The 16,718-nt window shown below is 66.2% G+C and overlaps 2 protein-coding genes across 6 annotated transcripts; one reads left to right on the top strand and one right to left on the bottom strand.

The window, feature by feature from the left end:
- The first annotated feature begins 82 nt into the window (after positions 1-82).
- TMEM235 (transmembrane protein 235) lies at positions 83-7,264 on the top strand. Its single transcript, XM_039500761.1, has 4 exons — positions 83-701; positions 3,107-3,187; positions 3,523-3,660; positions 6,996-7,264. The coding sequence occupies exons 1-4, from the start codon at positions 83-85 to the stop codon at positions 7,226-7,228; spliced, it is 1,071 nt and encodes a 356-aa protein (XP_039356695.1). The 3' UTR covers positions 7,229-7,264.
- Positions 6,164-16,014, bottom strand: LOC120383840 (probable low-specificity L-threonine aldolase 2). 5 transcript variants are annotated; one of them, XM_039502119.1, is made up of 8 exons: positions 15,998-16,014; positions 14,367-14,507; positions 13,578-13,661; positions 12,301-12,389; positions 11,155-11,340; positions 10,604-10,741; positions 10,228-10,420; positions 6,164-9,758 (listed from the first exon to the last, which is right to left on the bottom strand). In XM_039502119.1, the coding sequence occupies exons 2-8, from the start codon at positions 14,431-14,433 to the stop codon at positions 9,451-9,453; spliced, it is 1,065 nt and encodes a 354-aa protein (XP_039358053.1). In that variant the 5' UTR covers positions 14,434-14,507; positions 15,998-16,014; the 3' UTR covers positions 6,164-9,450. The 5 variants fall into 5 exon arrangements, with proteins under 5 accessions (XP_039358053.1, XP_039358054.1, XP_039358056.1 ...); XM_039502120.1 differs by lacking the exon at positions 15,998-16,014 and adding an exon at positions 15,796-15,965 and having other exon boundaries at positions 14,367-14,530; XM_039502122.1 differs by lacking the exon at positions 15,998-16,014 and adding an exon at positions 15,777-15,942.
- Between the last annotated feature and the right edge of the window lie 704 nt (positions 16,015-16,718).

The raw sequence follows: 16,718 nt of genomic DNA, 5'->3' as shown, positions 1-16,718 counted from the left end.
CCCCAGGCCCGCCCGCCTCTCCCCTGCTCGCGCCCAGCTTCCGGCCCGGGGAGAGCAGCCGGCGGCGCCGCGCCCAGGCCCGATGCGCAGCGATGGGCACACGCTGGAGGGGAGCCCGCAGTCCGGGCGCTCTATGCCGTACGGCGGGGGGCGCCTGGCTGGAACCCGGGGGCTCCCGTGTCCACAGCCCGTGCGCCTTGCGCGGGGTCCCGTGAACCGGGGGCCGCAGCCCGGGGAGCCGAGGCGAGGGGGCCTTTCCCGCGGGGGTCCCAGCCTCCGAGCGGCATCGGCTTCGGGGGTGCGAAGTGCTTGGCTCAGGCTGCCCAGGCTCAGCGCCCCCCGCTGTGCACGGCCTGGCCCGGCCCTGCCCCCGTGCGAGCCCCCGCCGGGGCAGCCGCGGTGCCGGGCTCCCGGACGCCGGAAGGGGGCGCACGGACCCCTGCTCCCCAAAGCACCCGGGCTGTGCGCCCGGGTGAGGGGCGGCGCAGGCGGCGCAGGCGGAGGTCGGGCGGGGATGGGGATGGGGCGAGGCGCGGTGCCCGCGGGCGCCCTGTGCCTGGGCGCTGCGCTCAGCGGCATCCTCAGCTTCGGGCTCCTGGCCGTGGCCATCGGGTCGGACTATTGGTACCTGGTGCGGGTGGAACCGGCTCGGGACCCGGCGTCGCTCAGCTCCCACTCCGGGCTCTGGCGGGTCTGCGAAGGTAACGGGCGCCGGGACCGCGCCGTCGGGTCGGGCACCCCCGTCCTGCCAGCCCGGGTTCCCCCCCTTTCATCGCCGCTACATCAGCCGCCTCCGGGCGTTGAGGCAGCCGAGGGCCGGCGCTGCCGTGCACTTCCCTGGGAGCAGTGACCCTGAACCCCTCCGGCCCCGGGAGCGCGGGGTGTGTGCAGCGAACCTGCCTCGGGCCCTTCGGTGCCGGCTGGGCGGGGGGCCTCGGCTTCTTCCCGCCCCCCCGGGGGATGTGAGCAGCTGCTGAGCAGACCCGCGGGGAGCTCCCTGCTGCGCTCCCGCCATCCCTGTCCGGGAAGCCCCCTGCCCAGGGCCGCAGAACGCGGCTCGCCCCCCGGTTTCCAGGCGCGCCTGGGGTCCGGGGCCCTGCGGGGAGAGGTGAGGAGCCAACCGGCCCGGGGCGCCGGGTTCCGGGGGCAGCACGGAGGGGGAGGGCGGCTGAGAGCGAGCTGGGGGTGCGGCAGCTTTCCTAGCCCCAGCGCCTGTGCGGAGAGGGGCAGCGCTCAGCCGGGCTCCCCGTGCCCTGAGCCCGGCCCAGGAGGCAGCAGCACCTGGTTTAATTGCTGATAATGATCTGGGTTAGTCACTGCCAGCCTGGGACTGGAGCCTGGATTCTCTGCCCCCACCACCGCCCTGGGGACCCTGGGCCCGTCACTCTGTCCTGCACCCGGAGCACCACAGCACTGTCCTGCTGCCCTGTGGCGCTGGGGGGCAGCTCAGCACTTGGCTAGAGGTGAGGGGCTGAGCACTGTCCTGGGAGACTGTTCTCTTTTGGGCCCCAGGAAGGGAAGTGACCAGCAGCTGGGGCCTCTCCAGTTGTAGTGTCCCTGTCTCGGGGGCTCCTGGGGGCCTGGAGCCTGGCAGGGGATGGGAGGGGCTGTGCCCAGGGGAAGATGTCTCTCCCACTGCTTGCCAGGACTGGGGGGGTGGGCTGGCAGGAGCAGCCCCCACTGGTGAGGGTGGCTGGTTAGAACAGCCCAGCTGAGCCAGCACTTTGCTGCACTCTGGATCAGGGCTGCTGGTTCGCAGATCTTGCATTGCAATTACTTGGTGTCTCATTGCTGTCCCCGGAGCAGGCGCTGACACAGGGGCTGCTGCTAACTGGATCCTTTCACTGTTCCCCAGGGCTCCTGTCAGTTTGCAGGGCGCTGTGTCCCCAGCCAGGCAGGTCAGAGGGCCCCTTCATGCTGCCTTTCATTCCACTGGGCCACAGGCCAGACCTCCCTGCAGAGCTGAGGGCCTGTGGGAATTGGCCCTGTGCCTGGGAGCTGCTTCTTGCGGGGGGCCTGAGAGGTTCATTAACCCTGTCCCATGTGGTGCTGCGTTTTCCACTCCCAGTCATTGCTGCTTTGCGGGGTCCTGGCGGCTGGAGTTTCTGCTTCTCAACGTGCCACTTCAGCGTGCATGGGAGGCTGGAGCCTGACCCTAAATTCTCCACAGACACACTTGCAGGTGCTGGGTTTGCACTGAGCTCTCCTGCAGGAGCCATCCGAGACACTCCCATGCCTTGCCTGGGAGCTGTGCCTGCCAGCCCAGGGGAGTGTGACACCCAGGGATTGGCTGCATGGGGTCCCCATCTTCCTGTTAGCGCCTCCTGTGGCCGAGCACAGAGCCCTGGCTCAGCCTCAGACAGGGCCTGTGGCTTGGGGACCAGAACTCCAGAACCCAGGCCTGCAGCTGCTCTCAGGGGCCAGGCATGGGGCAGGCAGGAAGGGAGGGGATTCAGTACCTGCCGTGGGAGTGAGCCCTGCTTTGGGGCAGGAGGAGGAGGTGAAGGCATTACTGGCATGTACAGCACTGCCCTGGGGAGTTCCCAGCCTGCTGGGCAGAGGTGTCCATGGGGAACCCAGAGAGAATGCCAGGAGAGGGGGTTTCCTGCTGTCACAGGGGCAGGAAGGCTCCATAAAGGCTTCTGAGGGGTGGGTGCATGGGGCTCTCTGCATTTCATCCAGAGAGAAGGGCCGCTGGCCAACACAGAACTAACAGCTGCAGGTCCCCGCCCCCAATCCCAGCCAGATGCAGGAGGCCCCAGCTCCCACCTCTGTACCCCAGCCCTGAGCTCCCTGCTGAGAGCTCTCACTGAGCTGAGCAATGCCACCCACATGGGGAGCTTTCTACTCACTAGTGAAATTGTCCCCTTAGCCCCAACGCCCATCCCTGGCTTGTCCCCCAGCAGATCCCCGTGGATGTTGGGGTTCCTGCCCGGGGGCTGTAAATCCTCCATAGAGGCCCCTGCCCCCCACTTCCCAGAGTCATAGATTTGAGGCAAATAAAACTGTTAGGATGGTCTCATCTGGCCGCCTGTATAACACAGGCAGGAGGACCCCCCCTTACGTCCTGGCTGGGGGCTGGTTTATTTTCTCCTCTCCTTTCCAGGCAGGAACGTCTGCGTCCCACTGATCGACCCATTTGGGAGCGAAACCCAAGAGGTGCCTAAGTCACTGCAGCATCTTATCTGTGAGTCGCCTTGTAGCCCAGGAGGGACGTTGTCCCTGGCTTGCTCACAGAGGGGAGGGGTGCCCAATGTGCTGCGCTGCTGGGGGGGGCCTCTGCTCAGGACACCCACACTCAGGTGTCTCTGTGCTGGGTCCCTGCATTGGCTGGGGGGAGGGGAGAGGGACTGGGCTGTGCCGGGGGCCAGTGCCCAGAGCCAGGTCTGGAACAGTTGAGGCTCATCCTTCCTGGTGGGCACAGAGCAGGGCCGGGACCTGTGTTGCTGCTGCTCCCGTCTCAGCAGCCTGCAGCCAGGGCATGTGCTGCCGCCGGAGGCCATCTCACTGTGTCCTTGGCAGGCATGCACCGGGCCTTGGTGGTCATGCTGCCGCTCAGCCTCATCCTCCTCGTCTTCGGCTGGATCTGTGGCGTCGTCAGCTCCTTGGCACAAAGCTGTCAGCTGCTGCTCTTCACAGGCTGCTACTTCCTGCTGGGAGGTGAGTGGCTGCGGCCGGCGGGTGTGGGCAATGGGGGGAATGTGCAGGCCACGCTCTCTCTCGGGGGCTCGGTCCCTGCAGAGAGCAGCCAGGGGCCCAGGGGCTGAGGTAGCCACAGCTATTGGGGACGGGCTGTTGAGCTGCTGAGGCTGCCCTGGGTTTTCAGCCATCTCCCATTGTTGCACTCGCTGCTCAGGGGGTTCCACCACTGGGGTGCTGCCCAGCTCCAAGCCCTGCTGCTCCGTGCTGGCAGAGGTCCTGGTTTCACTGGCACAGCTGAAGCCGATTTGATAGTGCCCTGCCAGCTGGTGCGCCTCTGGCCCTGGGTTCTTTCCTTGCTGCTGCTAGCGATGTGGGGCTGGGGAGAGAATTGCAGTGCTGGGGGTGGGGGGCTCCCTGCCCAAGACAGGTCACCATGGAGCCACACTGCCCCTGCCACTGCCCCAAGGAAATGGCCGCAAAGTGACCCTGAGCTCACTGGGAGCTCTGTTCCCAGCCCCTGGGTAACAGGCAGGACCCCTGCAGTCCTGGGTGGAGGAGGGCTCTGTGAGAGGTGGTGGCATGTTGCTCTTTACCCCGTTGTGGATCAGCAGCGCCCCCTTTGCGCTAGGTGCTGTACAAATAGAACCAGAGTCCTGAGCACTGACTGGCTCCTGCTGGTGGGAAGTGCCCGGTGGGAGTTCAGGTTTTCAGCTTGAGCAGGAGAGAGGCATGTGGCCCCTTGGAGCGGGAGGGGCTGGTTTGTGGGTCTAGCAGGATTGGCTCTGTCTGAATGTTTATGGGCTGTGACCCCTCCTGGCCGCACTCATGCCTATCAGGGCTAAACTACACCAGTGGGGTTGGCGTGGGATCAGGGCCAGCTGCCCGGTTCTCTGCCAGTGGTTGGGGCTGAGTTCTCAGCTGCCCAGTCCTGCCCCCGCCTCCCCCAGGGAGCAGCTGCCCAGCCTCTACATTAAGCACATTTTTTCTTACTGTGATTTGAATTGTCCCTCGGCCCCATCCTCGAATCTGAGTCATGGCAGGCGAGGGTGGGGGGCACCTGCTGGCTGAGGGGAAGGTGGGGGTTTGGGGCTGGGACCCCCCTTTCCTTGCTGAGGGGAAGGAACAGCCTCCTTGGGGGGACATGCAGAGACAGACCAGTGTGGGCCTGTGGTGCTGTGTGCCCCGGCACTGGGGGGACAGAGACCAAGGGAGCCGGATGCAGGCCGAGAGCCTGGCACTGCCTGTCTCAGCCCCTTGGGGCAGGGCTGGCCTCTTCCCTCACCAGTAGTGGCTCTCTTTGTCCCTGGCCTGGGATGTCTGTGCCTCCCTGCCTAGCCCTGGGCTCTCCTCCACCCCCCGTGCCAGTGCCCAGAGCCTTCTCGCTCCAGGCTGGCTGCGGGGTGACAGTTCTGGCTGGGTCTGCTCCTCAGTGGCTGCGTTTCAGTGTTGCCGGCTGGCTGCAGGGGAGGCAGGATTTTATTCTGCACTGGTCCGGGCCCCTCTGTGGCCAAAGGCGAGTAAATAACCGAGAGGCTTTTTGCTGTGAGGGCAGCAATGTGCCAGGTCTACAACCCAGGGCCGCGCAGTGAGCGGCATCAAGTGAGAGCACTGGGGTCACGGCTGAGCACTAGATTGCACGCTTGGTACCAGAGGCAGGGTGCTGAGCCCCCCTCTGTGGCTGCTCCCTGCCCTGTGACCTGTGTGGGGGCAGCTCTCCCTGGGCCTGGCTGCTCTGTGCTCTCTAGGGACCGGACCCCATCAGGATGCCAGTGCCTCTGCTGGGAAATCTCCTCCCCAGTCCCTTCTGTCTTCTCCGTTGGTGGTGCTGTGTCTGGAGCAGCCAGGACTGCTGTGTGCTGGCGAGGTGTGGGGGGGAGCTGTCCCTCTGGGCCATGCCAGAGCTGGGGGTGACTCTTTACTGTAGGTGCAGAGTCTTACTGGAACCCGTGGAGGCCGGACACCTCCCACTTCTGTTTGCTGAGCTCCGTCGCTCATTATGAATATGAAGCACACAGCAATTCCTGCCTGACCCTGAAACCCAGCTGGGGCCGGGGGTGACTGGGGATGGCCAGAGAATCACTTCCATTTGTCACTGGCTCAGCTGTGACTGATTTGCTGCCAGGCAGCAGCTGCCAAGTGGCCAGAGAGGAGCAACTTAGGTGCCACTTTGAGCATTATTCGAGATTCGCTCCATGGCCCAATTCTGGGCCATGGGGAGCGTCGGCTGCATTCCCTCACAGTGCCCTTTGAATCCCACCTCAGCTCTTCCCCGGCCCCGGGCTCTTCTCTGGAGCTTGTGTTCAGAGGGCCAGGCCTTGTGGGTGTCCCAGGCACCCCCACCCCTCGGGTGTGACTGCACGGTGGGCAAGCCAGTCACATGGCACTGGGGGCAGAGGCCAAGCAGCCAGGAGTTCTGCAGCGTGGTCTGTTGGCCCGTCACCCCCAGCGCTGGCTCCACACATCGACGCACGGCGATGAATCCTCTCGTTCACCAGGACGTGTCTGCCCCCAATGCTGGGGCAGCTGAACCACAGTCTGTTATGGGAGGCTGCTCCCCCCTGCAGCAGGGCAGGGCTCCCCCCAGTGCAGACAGGAACAGAGGCTCTGTCATGCAGTCACCTCAGCCAAGCCCCCAGGTTCGCTTAGCCTGGCTGGCAGCAGCTGCTCTGCGAAGCCACATGCAAGGCGCTGCGGCATTGCTGGTGCCATGCCGCCCATGGGGTCCCCAGAACGTATCCCAGGGCTCACTGTGCTGCAGAAAGCTGAGCTGCTCTGGGGTTCCTCCCAGTGCATTGGGGGAGACCTGTCAGTGCTTCTGGGCACACGGGGACCCATGCAAAGGGGCTGGAGTGGGGTAGCTGCAGCCTCTCGGCAGGCTGCAGTCCCAGGGGGCTGCAGGGCATGCTGTGGGCGGCTAAGCCAGCATTTCTCAAATGCAGCCACGAGTCTCCTGGGCAGAGATGGGGGAAAAGTAGCAGCCCCCACTGTTGCTCCTGGATACGTCGCCTTGGTGTTTGCTGGCACTGCTAGCAGGGATCAGTACCCTGCACCACACAGACTCCCTGGGAGCTCTGGGCAGACGTGGGGCTGGTGTGCATGGTGCTGAAGGAACCTGGAACTCTGCAGCACCTGGTGAGTTCCCAACCCACCTTCCTGGGGCTCGGGCAAATGCTCAGAGCAGCTACCAGCGAGAGTTGGGGGCTGCACTGTGAGGCCACCAAGACTGTTCCCCCGGGGCCAAGCACCTGGGCACAGCTACACCCGTTGTGCGGCTGCCATGGCCCCAGACTGGCCCAACAGCTGCAATGGTGCCCCAGGCCAGCACCGAGCCCTGCCGTCTCTGCCTCTCGCAGCCCTGCTGACTTTGACCGGGATCAGCGTCTACATCAGCTACTCGGAGGCGGCCTTCGCTGAGACCGTCCGCATGTACAACCAACAGCACTTTGACCACGTCCACGTCAGCTTTGGCTGGTCCATGGCACTGGCCTGGCTCTCCTTCAGCTCGGAGGTGCTGGCTGGCTCCCTCCTCCTCCTCGCTGCCCGGCTCCACCACCTGCAGCAAGCCACACGCTCTGTGGCCATCTGAGCCACAGGGAGATGGGCAGAGACACCCCAGCGCTCCACCACCTGCAGCCTCTTTGGGACTGACCTTTCTGCCACCCCGTGCCCCACGCACCCAGCTGCAGGCCCCCTGCATTGCAGCCCCTGCTGCTGGGAGGGAAGCGGGTAGGGGGCAGAGGCTAAAGCCCCACAGCATCAGGTCCAGACTGACGCTCCACCCCCTGGTGCTGCTGGCTGCAGCTTGGATTCCCTGAGTTCCTGGGGCTGGGCCTGGCGGCCAGCTCCCCTCAATCCAATGGTGGAGGCCAGCCTGTTCGAGAGGGCCTGCCCCTCCCCACACCGAGCCAGCCGGCTGCAGGGAGGAGGATGGGGACAAGGGGGAGCAAAGGGCAGATGCTGCTGCACCATGCTCAGACCTGGAGAGGAGCAGAGCAGCCATAGCATCAGAGCGGTGCTAAGCCTGGGGTGAAGGAAGCAGCGCCAAGGGGCAGACAGCCCCAGCCTGCGGCTTTGCTGCTTGCAGCCTGCCACAGCCCCCTGCTGCTACTGCTTCAGCTGCCCTCCCATCGCCAGAGCATCTGGCCTCCTGTCTGTCCTGCCTCTGCCCAGCGTCTGTCCCAATAAAAGGCTCCTCTGATTCCATAGCCAGCCTCTGTCTGTTGTTGGCGCCTCCCACCCCTCCCAGGCTACCACAACCCCTGGGGGCTGAAAGAGCTGGAGGCCCGGCCGCCGCCTGGCACAGCCTTGCAACCATCCCTCTGCACCAGGGGCTGCTGCAGGCCTGCCTTCTCTGCCCTCCCTGAGTGTCCCCACGTGCTGGCTCTCCCTGCCTGGGAAGGAGCCGGGCTGAGCATCACCCAGACCCCTCCTCTGCAGTGCAGGCTGGGAGCCAGGCCAGGAGCAGGGGTGTCTCCTGTTGAGGAACTGAATGTCTGCAGCCACGCTGCACTGCTGCTCCTGAAGCCCTGGGGCTCCGGTGGCCCCTGCCTCAGGTTGGGTGCTTGTCACCAAGAGCTCCCAGACCAGGGGCTGGACCGCTCTGGGGCTGGATCTCCCCACAGAACAGCTGGGGCCCTGTGCCAATATACCCTGAGCCAGGCCAGGAGCTTGTTCTTTATTTAGCCGTAGGGAAGCAGAGCAGCCTCTGCAAGGCTCCAGGCAGCCCAGCAGCAGGAACAGGAGCTTTCAACCAGGAACTGCAGAGACTCCACCATGGGCTGCCCCAGCCCGGCCCCCTTCAGCCTCCCCTGCATGCCCCCAAGGTGGGCTACTCCAAAGCAAGTGCCAGGGGCTCCGTACCCGCCTGGGGAATGCCCTGCCAGCCACCCCCTCGCCTAGCACAGCATGGGCAGGGTCAATCCCTCGGGCAGGCCACTTAGGGCTTTGTGGGTCATAACTAACCGCCCGGAGCCCACGAGCAGCCCGCGCCGATCTGGGGGTATGGGGTCACATAGGCCGAGGAGGCAAAACGGGATTCAGTGCCTGAAGGAAGCTGCCAGCTCCAGCAACTCACAGGTGCAAAGCTGCTGGGCCAGCAATGGCACAGAGCTCAGCAGACTGCACCAGCACTTCCAGCCCTGCATCCTCACAACAGGCTCCAGGGTGTAGAGCCTCCCACAGTCCCTTGAACCCTAGAGCAGTTGGGTCACACAGCCCTGTGTGCATGGACCATAGCGCACATCCCTGTGGGCAGGAGTCCCGCTGCTCCCGGCCTTGCCCCCAGGCCCGCTGCACCCTGGTGGGATAACTCCAGAGGCACTGTGGGGAGAGGGGCCAAGGCCCTGATTCAGCTGGCAGCAGCACTGCATCCACAGGGGTGTTTGGAGCCGTGAGCAGTGTCTGGCCGGGCCGGTGGAGTGTAGACAGGCGAGCAGCAGGCTCGGGGCAGTGCAGCCCGGCATGGCTCAGTCATTGGGCCACGCCCATGTAACTCCCACTGCCATGGCCCCGGCTGGCTCCATCCTGGAGAGGGGGTGGGAACCCCTGTGCTTCCCCAGGCAGGGCTGGGCCTGCCTCTGCTGCACTGTGGCTGGAGCCGGCCAGGTTCCCGTGTGGGTTATGTCTGCATGGCCTGGGCCAGCCAGCGGCATCCTGCTACGCTGGCAGGCAGAAGGCTGGGCAGGGTGGGCCCCCGGCTGGCGCTGGTATGTTCGCTCCTGGTTTGGCAGCCCCGGGCTCCAAAGGGAAGCCAGCAGCAGAGGCAGGAGCGCTCTCCTGTCTGCCCTGGGCGCACCCCTCCTGCCTGCCCTAGGGTGCAGCACCTCGCTCCCGCCAGCACTGCTCGGCCACAAATTTCAGCTTGTTGGCTGCCAGCTGGGTGTCCTGTGCGGAGACGTCACAGTGCCAGACGGCCCGCAGGGAGCGCGCGGTCCACGGGAACAGCCGCACGCTGACAGCCTGCCCCGTCTCAGCCACCTCCTCCTCGCTCACCGCCTGCATGCGCTCGCACAGCTTCTCAGGGGACAGCCAGGGCACAGCCACCCTCACCAGCACCATGTTGGTCTCCACAGCCGAGGGGTTGACGGAGCAGATGGGTGAGCCAAGCTCCCAGACGCCTAGGGGTGAAGGACACATGCTGTTAGGCTGTGTCTGTACCAGCGCCAGGCTCGCCCCCAGCAGCGCAGAGGGAATCTGCAGCCCCCGGGGTAAAACAGCGAGGGGCCCATCCCCCCTCCCCCGCAGCTCCCCTGGCCCCATCTCCTGTGAGGAAAGGCACCAGGTTCCCCTTTTGACCCTCCTGGGAGCCCCTAGTTGAATCACCCTCCCCACCCCCAGGGCAGGCAAACGCCACAGCCTCTCTGTGCCCAGTCTGAGCTCTCGCGACCGAGGGGCACAGAGGAGAATGGGGCCAGGACGCCAGGGTTATCCCTGACTGAACTGCGCCAACCTCAGCTCCCCTGAGCCAGGGACAATGTGTCCTGGGGTCCTGCTGGCAGGGTCCAGCCCATTGCCTCCTGGCCCTGCTGCACTGACACCCCCTCCCACACCTCGGCCTCGCTTCTGGAGCAGGGCACCTGCAGGCACCTTGGGCAAAGCGGTGGGCGTTGCTGTGGTCTCTCTGCAGCGTCTCCTCCATGCGCTCCAGCCCTACGCGGGCAGCTGCCGCCAGCACTCCAGCCTGGCGCATCCCTCCACCAAGCAGCTTCCGTATGCGCCAGGCCTCTGCCACGAACTCTCTGCACCCAGCAACCAGTGCCCCAGCCGGGGCACCCAGCCCCTGCACTGCCAAGAGAGGGAGTCAGAGACGGCCCCCAAGGGGCCTCCCACCCCCACTCCTGGGTATCTGCTGCCTGCCCAGAGTGGGCTCTTCCAGGAGCTGCCTCGTGCCCCTCCCAGCTGGCCCCAGGGGAACCTGGCCCCTGGTGCTGTCCCCTTCCCTGCACCCCATCTCCGGACACACCTTGGAGAAGCAGAGGGAGATGGAGTCGCAGTGCTGGGTGATCTGAGCCGGGGCGACGCCTTGGGCCACAGCCGCATTCATCAGCCGCGCCCCGTCCATGTGGATGCGCAGCTTGTAGCGGTCAGCAAGCAGGCGCACCTGGAGTGGAGGAACATGGTGAGGCTGGGGCCAGTGGAAGCAGCTGGCTGGGGAGACCCCAGAGAGCCGCCAGAGGCTGGATTCAGGGGCCCACGGCAAGGCTGCGGGTCTGTGGAACCTGCTGCCTCGCCCCACCCTCATCACCCAGCCCAGCCCCTCGGTCTCAGATGGGGCCCTGCCTGTGGGGCCGAGCACGCCTGCGATATGGGGCGCAGAGGGCAGTTGGCCCAGCTGCTCAGGGTTAGCAGATGGGCCAGGAGTTGGCTCTTGAACCGCTAGGCCAGGAGCCCAGACGGCACTTTGGGGCTGAGGCCTGGGGCGGTGGTGCCACCCCCCAGGAACCCTCTCACATCAGCTCCAGGAGGCAGGCAGCTGAGAACAGCACACTCGTGTCACTGGCCTGCGAGACGCACCTCCCTGAGGTAGGCAAGGGGGAGCACCCGGCCCCCTGCAGAGCTGTGGGTGTTCTCCAGGCAGACGAGCACTGAGCGAGGGTGGTACCGGCTGCCATAGCCCGCACGGACTGTCGACTCCAGCTCGTCGAGGTCCAAGGTGCCATCTGGCAGATCCTGTAGCACCTGGGAATGGACCCCAGCTACCTGTGCCCAGGACAGCATGGTGAGCGTGGGCAGGCCCGAGGGCACCCAAAGCCATGCGCTGCCCCAGCGAGCCACGTTCACCGGCGTGGGAAAGAAACATTTGACCATTGCTCACTTCCAAACAGAACACCAAGGTGTCCCTGCCCCACCCGTCACACCCCCCCCATCTGTCCCAGCCCAGGGTGTTCCCGGGACTCCTGGGCGCAGCAGCTGGACCCTGCTGCTACCAGCAATGTGGCCCGGGCCCTCCTGCCCAGCTCTATCGCGCGCGTCGCCCCAGGGAGAAACTGAGCCCCGGGTTTGCACAGAACCAGCCCCACGACAGCTCATTTAATAACAAGCCAAGAAAAGCCTGAGCCTCCCTCAGTAAAGGCCTGAAGCACCAGAGGCCGAGGGAGTGGGGCACCCCGGGGCGGGGGAACACAGTTCCTCGGGCAAAGCCTGGCAGGGAATTCTTTCCCCCACGGTTGCTGCTGCGAGTGGCCACAGGGGGCAGCAGCCGGCCAGGATTCACAAGCCTGCTATGACCGGCCCGAGAACTTGGGCCAGTGCTGCCCCCCTGTGGCCCCGTCCCACACTCCCTCCACTAGAGAGACCTGCCCCCCTCCATGTTAGAGCGATGGGGCAGGGGCAAGGCCTCTGGCTCCACACCAGGCCATCCGTGCACATGCAGCCCCCAGGGCAGCAGCCACATGGGGATTCGTTTCTTGATCCGGGCCCTGCTCGGACAGACATGCTGTGTGTGCACGGCCCTGCCCAGGTGGTGAGCGTGGAGACACCCCCGCCCCTCCGGGGCCACGCAGAGACAGGAGACGCTCCTCATACATCCCTTGGCCCTCCCCTGCATGCCAGGACAGGATCAGAACTGGATCCAAAGCTGCCCTGGGGCGCCAGGGTAGTGCCCCGGGGTTTCCTTAGCCGGGGGAGGGTGCCCAAGCCAGGCCGGAGTGCACCACATACCTGCGCAACCCCTCCCTGTTCGAAGACGTGCAGATGGGCCTCCCTCCCGACGAGCAGCTGAGCCCCCCGGCGCTGGCAGTGGCACATCACTGGGACAAGAGAGGGCGGCAGTGAGGCGGGACCGGAGGGAGGGGGTGGGGGCCTTGGCAGGCAGACTGGGGGGAACACGTCAGGAGCAGTTCTGGGTGGCAGAGCTGTGTGGGGCACAAAGCAGCAGGGCTCTGGCCCCATAGAAAGAGCAGATTGGGGGCCAAGCAGGGGCTGCTTTGGCATTCCCCTTCACCAAGATGGGCCACATGCCTCCCTGTCTTCTGGGGAGCAGCTGCCACACCAGGGACTGGCTACCCCCTCCCTCGGCCACGGGGGCACTGGAAACAGTCCAGGCTGCCCTGAACAACTGGTGCATGCCTTGCCCCTCACAGCGCCCCCTGCTGGGACAGGCTGGGAGCTTCCCCTCCCCCCCCAAATCAGTGCTCCTGCCAGCTCCCCTCAGCACCCCCTGCTGGGACAGAAATAGCTGGGTGCTCCCCCCCTAATCAGTGCTCCTGCCCTGCTCCCCTCACCACTCCATATCTGGTAGCTTCCCCCCACCCCACCCATCAGTGCTCCTGCCCTGCTCCCCTCAGCACCCCATATCTGGGAGCTCCCCCCCACCCCACCCATCAGTGCTCCTGCCCTGCTCCCCTCAGCACCCCCAGATGGGGTAGGCTGGGGCTGGAGGATCTGGGAGCTCCCCCCCACCTCACACATCAGTGCTCCTGCCAGCTCCCCACAGCGCCCCCTGCTGGGACAGAAATAGCTGGGCGCTCCCCCCCTAATCAGTGCTCCTGCCCTGCTCCCCTCAGCACCCCATATCTGGGAGCTCCCCCCCACCCCACCCATCAGTGCTCCTGCCCAGCTCCCCACAGCACCCCATATCTGGGAGCTCCCCCCCCACCCATCAGTGCTCCTGCCCAGCTCCCCACAGCACCCCATATCTGGGCAGTGCTCCTGCCCTGCTCCCAGGAGTATCTGGGAGCTTCCCCCCACCCCACCCATCAGTGCTCCTGCCCAGCTCCCCACAGCACCCCCTGCTGGGCAGGCTGGGGCGGGAGTAGCTGGGGGCTCCCCGCACAGTCGGTGCTCCCTGTTCCCCACAGCACCCCCTGCTGGGAGAGGCTGGGGCTTCAGCTCTAATTCGACAGACACACACACACTTCCCAGCCCAGTGGCAGTCAATAGCAGGTGGCTCGTAGCCAGCCAGCGCTGTGCTGGTCTGCCCACCTCGCGGCACTCACCAGCAATGAGGTTTGCCATGGTCGACGTTGGCACAAACAAAGCCTCCTCCATTCCTAGGAGCTGGGCGGCCACGCGCTGGAGCTCTGCATGGAAAGTCACAGGTGTGCAGGGGAAGGGGGGGGGTTCATTAGCACTTGGGGTGGCATGGGAACAAGAGCAAGAGGGGCAGCAGTGTGCCCCTCACTGCAGCAAGTGGGGCAGCTCACAGAGTCCGTGTGCCTTTCAGGGGTGGGCACGGAGCAGGGGGTTCCTGCTACACTGGAGCCCTCCAGCTTGGCCAAGCCCAGGGCATTGACCCCTGCTGCCCATGCAAGTGATTTGCTCGGGGTTCAGTGGGTCCCTGCCCCAGCCCTGGCAGGAGAAGGGAGGGGCTGGGCACTTGTTCTGGTCACAACCAGACTTCAAAGTGACCCGGAAGCCCCTGCAGAGGCAGCATCCGCCAGCTGATGTGTGGGGGAGAGGGAGCCCGAGTTCACAGCCCCATGGGGATCTGTTCCTGGAAGCTGATGCTCAGCCCCCTTGCCCTCCCCCAGCCCCTCCTCTCCGTGCGGTTCCGCTCTGGGCTCCCCACAGCTGCTGCCACTTTCTTGCCCTGCTTGTGACCCGCTCAATGGCTACCTGCAGAGGGGAGGGCTTGCCCCACCCCGGGGCTGGGCATGTCTGTGGGAGAGGGGGTCTGCTCCACTCTCTGGCTCTGAGTGGGGGGGTGTCCCAGCCACAGGGCAGAGGGGCCCATCAGAGCCCGGCCAAGGGGCACAGTCACCACAATGCTGAACCCCGGGCCTCACCATTGACCGTTGGGTCCTCCCCATAGTCGTCATCCCCCACCTCGGCCTGGGCCATAGCCTGTCTCATCGCCACGCTGGGCCTGGTCACCGTGTCGCTGCGCAGATCCACCACGTGGGGCTGGGCCCCCCAGCTGCTTGGGGCTGGGGCGGGAGAGCACAACCAGCTTGGACAAGAACGGACAGGCACAGGCTAGGCAATGTCTGTGATGGCCTGGCTGGGCCAGCAACTCCCCGCACCCCTCTCCCCGGTCTCTCGCCCCACACCCCTCTGACCCCCTGCACGCCTCTCCCCGGTCTCTTGCCCCCTGCACCCCTCTCCTCGGTCTCTCGCCCCCTGCACCCCTCGGTCTCTCGCCCCACACCCCTCTGACCCCCTGCATGCCTCTCCCCGGTCTCTCCCCCCAGCACCCCTCTGCCCCCCCGCACCCCTCTCCCCGGTCTCTCGCCCTTCCTGCACCCCTCGGTCTCTCGCCCCACACCCCTCTGCCCCCCCGCACCCCTCTCCCCGATCTCTCGCCCCCTGCACCCCTCTCCTCGGTCTCTCGCCCCACACCCCTCTGACCCTCTGCATGCCTCTCCCCGGTCTCTCGCCCCCTGCACCCCTCGGCCCCCCTGCACCCCTCTCCCGGTCTCTCCCCCGCACCCCTCTGCCCCCTGCACCCCTCTCCCCAGTCTCTCCCCTTCCTGCCCCTCGGTCTCTCGCCCCACACCCCTCTCCCCCCTGCACCCCTCTCCCGGTCTCTCCCCGCACCCCTCTGCCCCCTGCACGCCTCTCCCGGTCTCTCGCCCCTGCACCCCTCGGTCTCTCGCCCACACCCCTCTGACCCCTGCATGCCTCTCCCGGTCTCTCCCCTTCCTGCACCCCTGGGTCTCTCGCCCCACACCCCTCTGACCCCTGCACGCCTCTCCCGGTCTCTCCCCGCACCCTCTCCCGGTCTCTCCCCCTTCCTGCACCCCTCGGACTCTCGCCCCACACCCCTCTGACCCCCTGCATGCCTCTCCCGGTCTCTCTGCCCCGCACCCCTCTCCCGGTCTCTCCCCTTCCTGCACCCCTCGGTCTCTCGCCCCACCCCTCTGACCCCTGCACCCCTCTCCCGGTCTCTCACCCCACCCCTCTCCCGGTCTCTCCCCGCACCCCTCTCCCCGATCTCTCGCCCCTGCACCCCTCGGTCTCTCGCCCCACCCCTCTGACCCCTGCACGCCTCTCCTCGGTCTCTTCCCCTGCACCCCTCTGCCCCCGCACCCCTCTCCCGGTCTCTCCCCTCCCTGCACCCCTCTGCCCCCTCCCCGGCCCCTCTTCTCCTCCCATCCCCCCACCCCTCTTCCCCGGTCTCTCTCCCACACCCCGCACGGGCCCCTCCTCCCACCCCTGCTCCCCCTCCCCGCACCCCTCCCGCCCCACGCACCCACCGGCCGGGCCGGGGCCTACCCCGGTGCAGGGAGGCCCGGTCGCCTCGGGGCTGGCACGGGGCGGGGCCCCGGTGCGCAGTGGGGCGCCGGGGGGGTTGCATGGCCAGTGCCCCGCCCCGCCCGGCGGTCCGACCCACGCGGGGCAGCCGCAGCCACAGCATCGCCCTCCCCGCACCCAGCTGGACTACAGGGCCCAGCATGCCTTGCGGCACCAAGCTCACAGGGGGCGTGGCCGTGGGCGGGGTCTTCTGGTCGCGGGCGGGGCTCCCAGCAGCTCTGTTCTGCGGGGCTGCCCGGGGGGCTGGCTCGGCCCCGCCCAGGTGTCCCGGATGTAGCTCGGGGTGGCACCGTGGCTCGAGGCACGGACATGGTTATGTGCAAATTATATGTAAATATGCAAATTGGCTCATGAAATAACGGGCCTGGACCGTCTGGGGCAGCGGCAGGGCCCTTGGCAGCTCTGCCCGTCCCACCCGGGTCGCTGCGCCAGGCCTGTGCCCGCTGGCTGGTAAGGGCCAGGTTTCAAAGGCGCCTGGGGATGCAGATGGGCCGGGTGAGATTTTGACTCGGCTCTGACTGCAGGCCCCGAATGCTGCCGCCCGAGTCTGCCTTGGAGAAGGCCGGGGCCATACGGTTCCCTGCACGCTGCCGATGATGTCCCGGGGCGGTGGTGCAGACACAGAGGGAGAGCGGTCTCTGCCCCAAAGAGCTCGCACTTGGAGGCTGTGTGTCGCTGAGCCGATGCCAGGAGGACGATTCCCCTGACGTGTTGGGCTGCCTTTGTTTCTTTGGCTGCAGGTTTCTTGGAGCAGTGGGGATGCCTGGCTAATCAAGGGCAGGGATATGAGCTGTGCTAACTCTGATCCCTTGGCAAGCCAATGCCCTCCTAGGGCAAAGCATGGGCGAGGGCGGGGGATGCAGGAATCTGCAGCCCAGTTCCAA

Source organism: Mauremys reevesii, linkage group 15 (genome assembly GCF_016161935.1).
Source record: "Mauremys reevesii isolate NIE-2019 linkage group 15, ASM1616193v1, whole genome shotgun sequence".
NCBI lineage: Eukaryota > Metazoa > Chordata > Testudines > Geoemydidae > Mauremys > Mauremys reevesii.
Note: the sequence above shows the minus strand (reverse complement) of the source record. Positions and strands in the feature narration are given on the sequence as shown.